Source organism: Tachysurus fulvidraco, chromosome 6, assembly GCF_022655615.1.
Source record: "Tachysurus fulvidraco isolate hzauxx_2018 chromosome 6, HZAU_PFXX_2.0, whole genome shotgun sequence".
Taxonomy (NCBI): domain Eukaryota; kingdom Metazoa; phylum Chordata; class Actinopteri; order Siluriformes; family Bagridae; genus Tachysurus; species Tachysurus fulvidraco.
This window is the reverse complement of record NC_062523.1, coordinates 16873373-16885809: the sequence shown is the minus strand read 5'-3', so window position 1 is coordinate 16885809 and position 12437 is coordinate 16873373. Positions and strand designations below refer to the sequence as shown.

The 12437-nt window shown below is 39.0% G+C and overlaps 1 protein-coding gene across 4 annotated transcripts in view; it reads left to right on the top strand.

Moving 5' to 3' along the window:
• epha3 (eph receptor A3) overlaps positions 1-12437 on the top strand; it is a 69795-nt gene that overhangs the window by 45121 nt on the left and 12237 nt on the right. For all 4 annotated transcript variants that reach the window (XM_027164769.2, XM_027164770.2, XM_047815223.1 and 1 more), the window contains 7 exons: positions 3106-3230; positions 6900-7062; positions 8109-8211; positions 8732-8796; positions 8943-9068; positions 9926-10111; positions 12176-12237. In XM_027164769.2, coding sequence (XP_027020570.1) covers positions 3106-3230; positions 6900-7062; positions 8109-8211; positions 8732-8796; positions 8943-9068; positions 9926-10111; positions 12176-12237 — 830 coding nt within the window. The remainder of the gene's footprint in view (positions 1-3105; positions 3231-6899; positions 7063-8108; positions 8212-8731; positions 8797-8942; positions 9069-9925; positions 10112-12175; positions 12238-12437) is intronic.

The window sequence follows — 12437 nt, the reverse complement described above, 5'->3', positions numbered from 1 at the left end:
AAAGAGATTGATAAAGACAATTCAATTTCCTGGCTGTGATGTGCAACAAAGCTCAAAATTCCATTTGGAGAAAGAAAAAACATGCATTTAATATCACAGCAAGCTTGTTTTGATCCTCCTATCCTTGAAACTTCCTGTCCTATCAGAGCAGTGTGTGCACATATCTGTCTGCAGGTGCTGGAGTCCAGTAAGGCAGCATGAAGGTCACGATTCCTCAGGTTACTATAAAGCTGGAACACAGGGCCATCTGCCTTCCATTCCACCAGGGTTTCCTCTGTAAAGATGAGCTGTTGTGCTCTCAAGCCGTATGAGGTCTTGGCTTCTGTCTCTTCTGTCAGTTCTGTTCCAGCTTTAAAGTGATAGGTGCAGAAACTGGTAGATGATTTAGCACAAGCTTTAGAACTGAGGTTACAGACACTAGAGTTTGGAACCATAAAACAGTAGGTAGTGGGCTACTGTAGATCAAAGGCTAAGGATTGATAGTTTTGCACCCTTTTACCACGGGGACCATTTTAAACCTCTAAAGCTAGTAAAAGCAAGACAGTTGTGCAGAGAGGAATGTAGATATACTTGAGATAATATAGTATCTAGTCATTGCAATATCAGCTTGCGCTCCATAGATAGTAATATGTTTTTAATAATCGTGAGGAAACGCTTGTGGCAATTATACAATGTCGGAAAGTCCGAGCACTATTAATATTTGAGCAATACAGCCTGATTCACTATATAAATCTAATTTTGAACAAACATTATATGATTAAGTACTCATTTAGCCTGATTCTCAGGATATTTTCTTGTCAAAGCAGTGCATTCTGGTCAGATGTCGTTGTGGTTTCAGCATTCCTCGTGTTGTCACAGCTGTGATCTATTAACAGAGTGATTGCCAGACATGATACTTCGAGTAAAGCTTTAGGCCTTCAACAAGTCAGGCAGTAAATAAACCTCTGTGCCTTAAATTATTTGATGGAGAATGTAGAGGATACTAAGTGTGACCTAAATTGCCTTAAGTTTCCAAAATAGTTTTAAGGGGCACAATCAATTTATTCAAGATGCTGATATGAGGAGATTACAATTTCCAGAGTGTTTCATGAAGCATCATCTATTCTATTATAGCTACCATTAATGCTGTGTTTGTGTGCCTACCACAAGTCTAGTCTCACTATGTCTCTTAAAGATTATCTCTCTTCCATACTACTGCCTTTGCTCTCAAGCACAGATAAACTGCTTAACTAAAGTGTTCTCTCACTTTTGGGTTCACTCATCTCAGTGTAAACAGAGGATATATGTATGCGTATTTCATTTGATCGCTGGGTTCTTCTGGAGAGTTTGAAACATGCGAGATCACAACCCCTTTCACCGCAGCTCTACTCCCTCGACCTTGGGCAAACACTGCAGCTACATTTATTGTCTTATAAAATGCAAATGAAAGCAAGAGAGAGAGACGTGCGAATGGCCTGTCCAATGCTCCCACTCTGCAGCTGCACTCCCTGTTGGAGAGCACATTTACGAGGTCTTTCAGGGATGTCAGCACAGACCTTTCCATGTAAACACAGCTAGCTTGTGTAGCACAGCCCCAGGGAGACAGCACATGCCCTCTGTGTTAGGACGGTGATCTCGTCTTGGCCTACAAAAACTTTAAAATGTTTGTGTTCTGCCATTTTGACAGGGTGTCGTCAGACAAACCGCGGCCTCCTGCTTGTTCCTGCCAGCACAGGATGTAGAATTTCAACAAAGCTGATGACAATAGGAGAGCTGGAGCTAAATGTGACGTCCCTTTAACATTATTTAATATTGTTGGACTGCACTTTGTGGGAAGATGACTGTATTTGGAGCTGCTTTAGGAAGGCAGGGGAATGAAGAGTTCTGTCCGTAGAGTGTTGCGAGATTCTTTCCTTAAATCTGCAGAGCCTCTTAAGGAACCAGGGGAGAAGACCTAAAGAGAGAAAGAGTTCAATAGAGAAGTCAGAACTATATCCATATTGAGAGTGTTTACCATAGAACAATTCAAAAGCCATGTGGAGGACATTTGGTGATGTAGCACATTGCTGATTGTCAATGCCATGACTGTATTGCTGAAAGATTATTTACAAATGTTAATTATTGAAGCATTATGTAATACAGTGGTGGAGCAAGCCTCTTGGCACCTCTATAAATGGCTTGCGCTTTGGGTTATTGGTTTTTGGTGAGATGATTCATCTTTGTGTTTGTCACAAAATATTCTATATTCTGCCCAAGTTGCTATAATGTACGTAGGTGACTATTTCCCCTTTGAATGTATCTGTAGACTATAAGGTGTTTTGAACTCTGAAGTGCCAAACAGAAAGCTTAGAAAAAATGTTCAGCAGTCCATACAACATAAATCTTGCCTACCATAAACTTCAAACTGCTATCACTATAAAACTTCCCTAATACCTTATCAGAATTGTGTGTAGGAGTGTAAGGAACAGACTGGGTCCATCTGGATTTGTTAACTGTAAAAAAGGTTCCAAATGGGGGTGAAATCAAAACTGTGTAATCACAGTCAAGAAAAACCTTGAACATTTCAAAGAACAACATGTTTTTTCCTGTGGTCTAATAAAATTAAAACATGGGCCAGTCAGATGCCTTCGTGGCTTCATTGCTGCCTTGCAATTAGAGAGCTGTAAAACTGAAAAAGAAGGCGAGTGAGCCAGGCAGTAGAAGGGAGGGACAGAACTCTGACTTGAATTATGATCACATATTGAGACCATGTGAATTACTGAATCATAGAAACATTTAAGGGATTAGTATTAGCCTTTCAAAGAATAAGAGAGCTGAAAATCCTTGCAAGAATGCAATAGACAGGAGCATCATTTATTGTGACAAATCCAGACTAACTATGCAGCAACAAAGCAAATTACAGTATAAACAAATGCATCGTTGTTTCAATCATCAATCTGGGTCCTACTGAAGAAAACTCAATTGGGTCACCCGGAATCAATTCACAGGAGGTTTTGGTAGTTGAAGCAAAATTGCTGAACTTTCTGTGAACTGGCCATGTAATGAAGTCAAAAGCAGTTTGGAAGCTAATCCTCTTCCTCATCCTCACTCTCTATCTCTCTTTATTTTTTTTCTCTCTCTCTGCAGCTCCATCCCAGGTCACAATCATCAGGAAAGACAGAACATCCCGAAACAGCATCTCACTATCCTGGCTGGAGCCAGAAAGACCCAATGGTATTATCTTGGACTACGAGGTCAAGTACTATGAGAAGGTGGGGGCAGTTTAATCGCTATTCACTTTGGACATTCAACACTAATAACATTTAACCTGGGTCTAGATCTTTCTCTATGGCCTTTTTTATGGGGATTAAAGAGGGTATTTTGTTTATCCGGCTTCTGAAAGACATATGAACTGAGGCTTAATTTATTACATTCATTCCTGACTGGTGAGTGTGGTATTTTCTTTCTTTCTTTCTTTCTTTCTTTCTTTCTTTCTTTCTTTCTTTCTTTCTTTCTTTCTTTCTTTCTTTCTTTCTTTCTTTCTTTCTTAATTTAATTCATTCATTCATTTACTCATTCATCTTCATTACCCTCTTAATCCCAGGTCACAGTTTAAAGAAAAACAATACTGGACCACTGTCAAATATTTTTGCAGTTTGTCTCTCATACATTCTTTGCATCAGGAGAAGCGGTGATAGAAAATACTACTATTAACACTACTACTAAACACTAGTATGTTAAGCCGATGCGTGCTCATCTTTAAAAAAAAAAGATCACTAGCCGTGCTCTTCTGTCTTAAGCCAGTTTAGCCGGCCTCTATCCAGGTTTGCCACAGCTGCTGTGTGATTAATGAAGCATACAGGGATTTGGCCCTGATTGATTTAATATGCGGAATAGCAGGGTGAGCTTTGTTGCCCCACATCATTGTTGCCGCTGAGAGCTTTCTAAGGGTCAGTGTTCAGTGGAGCTCTTTCATGCTGTCAGACACTGTGATATCTTCGACTCCTGCATGAAGTGGGTAATGTGTCCCTCAGGCCGGGCAGACTGCAGGAAGCGGGGCTCCGGCTTTGGCACTTAATTGGACCCTGACATTGTGTGTCTCTCCCAAACTGGCAGGGAATCTGAGAGTGTGAAAAAAGGCAGAGTTTCCGATGGCAATTAGCCAGAATTTTCCCACAGAAACAACATTTCATAGTCTACTGAGTAAATGACTTGAATCTATGACCATAAAGAAAGACTCACATGCGTGTTAAATATGCAAAAAAATTACACACAGGCTTCCATTGTCTCCAAAATTGGATAAAATGACAAAAACTCTTTGCTTATGCTGTCATTCTCCGGAATGATGTTGAACACTGTCTGTCTCTTAAACACTGTCTGTAAATTATCTTTTTATCTTAAATAGTTATACTCTAATTTAATATGAAATCATGGTTTATGGTGGGGAAATTATATCTCTATTTCATAAAGACAAGCTTAGCCTAGTAATAATGCATCATTAATGTTATTAAAGTTACAAATGAAGGTAATCAAGCTGATTTTCTGCAAGTTTCTACAATAATACCAGGCTTTTTTTGTATCTACCGTGTTGAGCTGAGTAGCTACAAAAATGTTTCAGATATACTAATAACACAGTTCAATCCACTGATAAAAAGGAGATTCAGCGAGGTGTGACCGACTCCTCTGCTTTCTACAGAGGAGAATTGTGAATTACCTTTCACTGTGATCAGCCAAACTCCAAATCTCAGCCTGTGAAATGCTGTGGGTTGGCCATAATCTTCTTATTTGTAACCAAAGCCATCTTATCTGGGGCTAGTTCTACTGGCACATGTATACTCTGAGGCCCCTGAAATCCATGTCTTTTTTGACCCTGGGTGGCATGGTATCTTCCTTTTACAATCAAATCTATTGTATCTCCTTACTGATTCTGTTAATTACACATGCTGCTGAGGCATCGTTTCCAAAAGCGGGGGTTAGGTAGTCCAAATCCTACACAGCTGGGTCTGCCATGTGGAAAAGCAAAGGAATAACCCTGGTAGGACTTATAGTGCCCTTGATCCAGGCTGGCAGAGGATAACAGAGTGCCCCTCACCCTTTTAAGAAATACACAAACACACCCACTGAGAGAGGAAAAAGGGCCTCCAAATCTGTTCACAGGGCTCATTGACTCACAGTAACCACAGTAACACCAAGAGTTCACGGTATTAAGCCCACAAAAGAGCTTTGAATTCATTAAGTGAGTTTACAGAAAAGAAATGGTATCTATGGTTCTGGTGCAAAACAACAGAATGGTTGCACTGTATAATGGTGCATACCTTAAATTATAAATAAACAGTGGTTAATGTCTCCCTAAACAGAATTCAGGATGCATGTTTATTGAAATAATGCAGCTCCTGTGGAATACAGTCACGCAATGCTTCTCTTAAAAAAATTTAATAAAAATCACGCCCCACTGCTTCATCTAAGCCAAAACTCTGTATAGTAAAGCGGAAGGAAGTGAGGCTACAAAATACTTTGTTGCCTTGATTTACATTTTTGCATATGCTATTTTTATAGCATCTATAACATTGTCGACATAGATTTGTGTCTTGCCTGTTTTAAATATGCGGATCGGGGCGTTTCATTCTAAAAGTACAAAATATAGGGTAGTGTCCATGTAAAAACCCCTATATACTATAGGGGTATATATATATATATGGATTGTTTTAAAACTTGTAAAGAAGGAATGCTTTTTGAAATAAAATTTCATTTTTACACAGTTTCTCTTTCAATTAAGGCTGAGACAGTTTCCAAAATGAGAGTATTTAGATTGACAAGCACATTAAATTCCCAAGAAAAGTCTACACGATTGGAAGTAACAAAGTAAGTAAGCCTGTGTGTGTGGAAGTAGTGATGCACAACTGAGACATATGGTAAAAATGCTTCCAGCATAAAATGTTTGGACACACCTGTATATAATTTTCAGGGAATCACATGGTGTCATGAGCAGTGAACAGTGACAACCTGCGAAAAGATTTACGACTTGAACGAACGCACATACAATAAGTTGCAGGGTATTGGTTTCATCTTTGCAGCCTTTGCTAAATCATAAAACCCGATGCACTCCATATGACGTTTTCAGGATGCTTTCTTACCACGATTTCCATGATATAAAGCCTGCTGATAGCTGTGCTCTTTGTTGGTGCTGAAATCAAATCCAAGGTCAGATATTTGATTTAATGTGAAGACACTGTCCTGTCATGTGCACATAATCTTTAGTACAGGAAATCAAAGTCCAGGTGAATTTGTACAATTGTTTGTACAGATGGACTTAGAACACCGTATGAACAATGGAATGTTTTCTAAAGTATACAAGATGACACAACATGCAAAAGTCTTCTCAGGTAACAACCTGTTATGGCATTTACAGACTGATGGGAAATGAGGAAATCCATGTAAATTTTGATTGAGCTTGTTGCTAACAGTGAATCCTTTTCTGCTAAAACCTGCAGTAAGTGGATTAAAGTGTCACACCCTGTTCCTTCTGCTGATCTCACTTTACCCTACCAGAGGTACATCTGGAAACAGTGATTTCAAAGGAAAGATGTCCCATAAATCCATTGTAGGTTTCTGTTAGCACTCTGTAGAGGACCATCGCACCTTAGAGGTCTTAAAGCTATAAAGATAACTATGGCCGTTTATCATGTCGAGTTGGTATTGTATACAACAGTCTGGAACGTACCAAATTATGAATATGCCTTTTTTTGAACCTGGGAAATGACCCAGTGTGACACTCTCTAACCTCCATAAAATACAAAAATAGCCTTCAGGCAGAGTATGCACAGTCTGCTCTGATTACAGCTGAACTACTTCACATTTGCTCAGACGAGCTGTCTGTATCAGTATCTATGTTACGTTAACATGTCTCGATTTCATTTTCTTTTTTTTTCTGTTTCCTGAAGCAAGAACAAGAGACCAGCTACACCATCCTGAGATGCAAGGGCACCAATGTGACTCTGAATGGACTGAAACCAGATACGAGATACCTGCTGCAGATTAGAGCGCGTACCGCTGCGGGTTATGGCAGCAGCAGCCGCAAGTTTGAGTTTGAGACCAGCCCAGACTGTAAGCACAAACTGGTTCCCCATCTCAAAATTTTTACAGTAAATAAGAATTTCCGGATCCATTCGCTTACTCCTGGAGGATTATACAGAACATTGTCCCATCAGTCAAACTAAATGAAGGTATAATATTAGGGTATTGTATATAATTTAGAATCATTTTAGGATTAGACCCACTTTACCACCCATGGACTCTTTTGTCTTTTTTCTGGTTGTCTAACATTGTTAGAATCCCTTCTTCCAGTCTTATAATTTTGTCTAGTTATTGTTTTTAATTGTACTGTAACTGTAAGATGATTTTGAGCTTTGTGCTCACTGTGTCATTTGTAAGCTATTTAGATACAAGACACCAGTCTTACAGATGGCAGAAATGTTCTGTCATCGTTCTACCAGTAAATCATCTGCATTTAGCACGGCATGTGTATTTGATACACTGTATATCCTGTTATCAGAGCAGAACCTCTCCTTTCTCTGCATTCGTCTAGCTAATGAAACATTTATAGGAAATCAATGGATGGTCATGGAATGGAATGATCTAGTACAGGCAGAAGGCACTTTCCTATCTCCAGGTTACTGAACTGGTCATGGCTCTATCGAACTTCACATGCATAGCAAATGTAAAATGATGGCATAGCTCCCCTGAGATGATAGCTCCCATTATTCATTTGTTAATCTGAGCAAAAAGCGTTCTGAATTTGGGATTTGGAAAATCAGTCAGCAGAGCTTTCCTGTGCTTTAGTTCACAGTCTGGAGGTCAGGATTCATAGCATATTTGAAGAAATTATCTGCAGAGCAGATATGATGTGTTAATTTGTCAATTTTAAGAAACAGATGATGATGCATGATGTTGAGAAATAAGTCATATAATATTTTTTGCTCTAGAGTAAGGAAAGTTCTTGTTCGTGACAACTGTTTTTTATACATTTTACTTTGACCTGTACAGGATCACATAAATCATAAGTATTCCATTTGCTTCTTCTGTTTAGCATGTTCTGATCCAGTCTAATGTTCTTGCTGTGCTGTCTTTATTTTTCCATTTGTTTCTCCCAGCTTTCTCAATCTCCAGTGAGAACAGTCAGGTTGTGCTAATTGCCATTGCTTCTGCTGTGGCAATCATCCTCCTCACCGTGGTGCTTTACGTTGTGATTAGCAGGTTGGTCTGTCACTCATACTCAATAACTTTACTGAGGCTCAAGTGTGGCCATCTTGAACCTGTCATTTTCTCTCTTATACATGTCTCTTACTTAAATCTTCCCTCTTCAGCACCTCCCACCCCCCAGATATGCTAGATGAAGATGTAGATGTAAGAAGACCATGCCCCTGCATGTCAAGCAGCTATATATAGTTCTGGATGATTTACTTGGCAAAAGCAGTATTATTTTTCCTGCCACTGCTTTACTTAACTTAACAGGCACCATGAGAGCTTGAGTGTCAAGACAGACAGAGGGGCTGATCTTGGCAGACAGCACTGTTGAAAGACTGCATAAATATCCGATTTATTATAAGATTCTAAAATACTGCACTGGATCATAGCAATGTAGACAGGTTTATCCTTGCCATGAATTTTGTCTGTTGAGTCCATTAGATGTTCACCAGCACCAGTATAATGTAGCAGAAGGCTCACCCAAACATCATTGATGGTAACTATTACCTTTTAACACTCTGACTGACAGGTGCTGTGGCTACAGCAAATCCAAACATCCTGACAAAAAGAGACTTCACTTTGGTAATGGTCACTGTAAGTATATCTCACTGTGGTGTCTTTGTGTATCCTATATACAGGTTGTTAATGCTAACCATGTAATTAATTTTCTGAATCCAGTTTTTATACCCAATGTTCAGAAAAGTCAATTATGATTTCCATAACTCTTATTTTATTTTCAGTGCGACTGCCTGGTATTAGGACCTACGTGGATCCCCACACTTATGAGGACCCAAGTCAGGCAGTGCACGAATTCGCCAAGGAGTTAGATGCTTCTTGCATCGCCATCGACAAAGTAGTGGGTGCAGGTACGACATGTCCCACATTAACCTCTGCAGCTGTAATGAAGCTGCCTGCAACAGGGCAAAATGCATTTATAACAGATGTGGCAGGTAATGTAAATGAGAATCATTTAGCACCTCAGTTGGAAGTATATGCTTTTGATTGTGAGCAGGAAGATAGGAAGATCGTTCCTCCCAGTGCTCATCCTCACCACCTCACTGCCTTTAATAGAGAGCGTGCTGATGAAGCTGAGGAGGGTGGGTAAGCAGAGCACGCCTCCAGCTGGGATATTATTTTTTACCCCCTGTAGCTTATTCTCTCCCAGGCACTCGCTGTTCTTGATGTCTTAAACAGCACACATCAAAATAATGCATCATAATTTATAGCTGCATAAGCCAATGTAAGAGAACCCAGCAAAAAACGAGACTATATTTACATCGACATTTAGGTGTTTTTTACCTTATCCCTCAGTAGTGTTATGTAAAAATCTTATGTATTATGAATTTACTAAGACAACTGCATTTGTGCTGATGAAGGTGGAAAATAATACTGCAATGCGTTTCTATTTTATGAAAGAAAAATAACCTTTAAGAACAAAAGTTAAATGAAGGCAGTCAGTTTGTGTTGTTAGAAGCTGAATTATTATTTTACGTAAGGAACACAATAAAAAAAAAAAGCCGAACTGAATTTTTTATCTATTCTGCATTGGTGGTAAACAATATGACACTAATGTCTGATTACAAAAATATCTAGGACTCTATGGCATCCAAGCTGCATTGAGTCTTTGAATGCTGTAAATTAATTATGCTTTGATAATTAGGTGATTATTCAGAAACTAGACAAGACTTCGGAAATATAACCTCTATATAAATGATGTGTGCAGGTGAATTTGGGGAGGTGTGTAGTGGACGACTGAAACTGCCTTCTAAGAAAGAGATCTGTGTGGCCATTAAGACCCTGAAAGCAGGATATACAGAGACACAGAGGAGAGATTTCCTGAGTGAGGCTAGCATCATGGGACAATTTGATCACCCCAACATTATCAGACTGGAAGGAGTGGTCACTCGCAGTGAGTTACATCTCAACACATTTCACCCTTTGGTTAATGCACTAGACCACACAGTGTGCGAAATGTATCCTTATTATGTGAATGACATGTTTAAAGGTTGTGTTTCCACCTCACATCTAGTGTCACCAGAATAGGCTCGGTTTCCTCAATGATCAGAATAAAGTGGAAATGAAGATGATGGTTGTCTGTTCAAATGTAAAATAAATAAATAAATGCATACCTATTATAGATTTTAATTATGGTTTTGAACTTTTGAAGTTAGTTGCAGGCCACTATTTATTTTATTATGATTTTATAGTATAAAGCATTAGCTATTTCTAGTTATAGAATATTAAATGCGTTGATGCTTTATATAGCTATTTACCACATTATATATAGTCTTCATTATATTCCATTATCAAAGTCCATGTCTAAAATCATAAGAAACCTCTTAACACAAATATTTGCAGGTATTAGGCCATTTCATTTCAATTCAAGCAAAATATATAAACTGCTATGTTATGTATTTCATGCTAAATTTGTCTATATGTTTGGTCATTTCTGACTGAAGTAATAGCTGAACCCAATGTTTTGCGGTGATTTAGACCTGATTATACAGTATCGTTGTAATGCAGTACAGAGAGAGAGAGAGAGAGAGAGAGAGAGAGAGAGAGAGAGAGAGAGAGAGATACAGACGTGTGTGAAAGCAGCTCGGGGTATGTAGTAGGTATGTAGGCAGTGGGGGTGGACAAGGCTAACATGTGTCTTCCATAACCTGTGAGTTGACATGATTTATTAATTCAGCCTTGTTAATTCTGAGACTTTCACACCCCATTTAACCTTGTACTTTTGGCCAGCTATTTGACAAAATATTTGTGGAACTACAATTGGTGTTTCCCAGGGACAGAAAGACTGTAATATTTATCACAAGCTGACATTATGATCCAGAGTTTCCTGGCAGGAAATTTATTGTTATTGTTGTTGTTGTTGTTGTTGTTGTTGTTGTTGTTGTTGTTGTTATAAGAAACCATAAAGGTTGGTGAGTGAGGTGAAAAAGAGCACTTCTTCACAGGTCAGTGAAATGTAAGCATGTGTTTAATAGTATCCCAGACTGTTTGGATAAAGAATGGCCCATGTGTTTGGAGAAAGAGGCAGGCCATCATGATATGTAACAGGCTGTACTGTTCATCTACACTACAGAGTAAGCTGTGTAATATAAACAGCTCCTACCAAGAGAGAAAGTGTCATATGACTAAAACAGTTTTCATTAACTGGACTGTGTTTGTCCACTTTTCCAAGTTTAGTGCTCTGCCGTTACCTTTAGCTCAGGTCTTCTGTAGCCAGATGTGTGGTATTCGTACATGTGCGGAAGAAAAAGGAGCAAAAATGGACAAACATATAGTGACAAAAAAGTGATATATTCTCATTTTCTTGTACATGAACCTTTTATATGGCATGCAATAAGATGAAATTGATAAAAGCAGTAATTTATGACCAGCTTGGAGAATGAATAAAGCTGTCAGACAGTGACAGCTGACCTTGTGGGCCCTTTACACAGAGGCTTTAGACAGAGGCCTTTTTATCCTTCCGGAAGCGTTCTTGAACTGAAGGCCACAGACTGACCTCACTGTGTCGAGAGTGTCATGTGAAGAAGTGCATCTAAGCAATGCGAGCCTTGCTATTGTCTTGGGAGCTTAGACGATATCTCAGGCGTGATGAAAGCCCCAGAGCTGCCATTCCCTCTCTTTGCTATTCTATGCTTTAAAAAATACACATTTAATACACATATGCTGCTGGTTTAAAAGTTATAAAAAAATTATAAATTCAGCGTATCTTTAGCATATAGAATAAAAGTAGTTATCACTATTTATCAGCTAATTCAGATGTATGGAAATGTTTTGTTCAAGTGTCACAAAATGAATCATTAGTTTTGAAATTAGAAAATCGAGCTTACAGTACATGTAGCTCTAGTCAACACATTGTAGAACCTCAATTGTATGAGACCATCACTGTTTTACCCTCTCTCGCTCTCTCTCTCTCTCTCTCTCTCTCTCTCTCTCTCTCTCTCTCTCTCTCTCTCTCCAGGTAAGCCAGTAATGATTGTAACGGAGTACATGGAGAATGGTTCCTTGGACAGCTTCCTTCGAGTGAGTATGACACACAGAGTGCAGATAATGAGCTTCCATTATGTATGATCAGACAAATGGCACAAAAGATTTATCTTAAACTGATTTAAGTACTTCTCTTTCTCTCTCTCTCTCTCTCTCTCTCTCTCTCTCTCTCTCTCTCTCTCTCTCTCTCTCTCTCTCTCTCTCTCTCTCTCTCTCTTTATCTGTTCCTGTTTTTC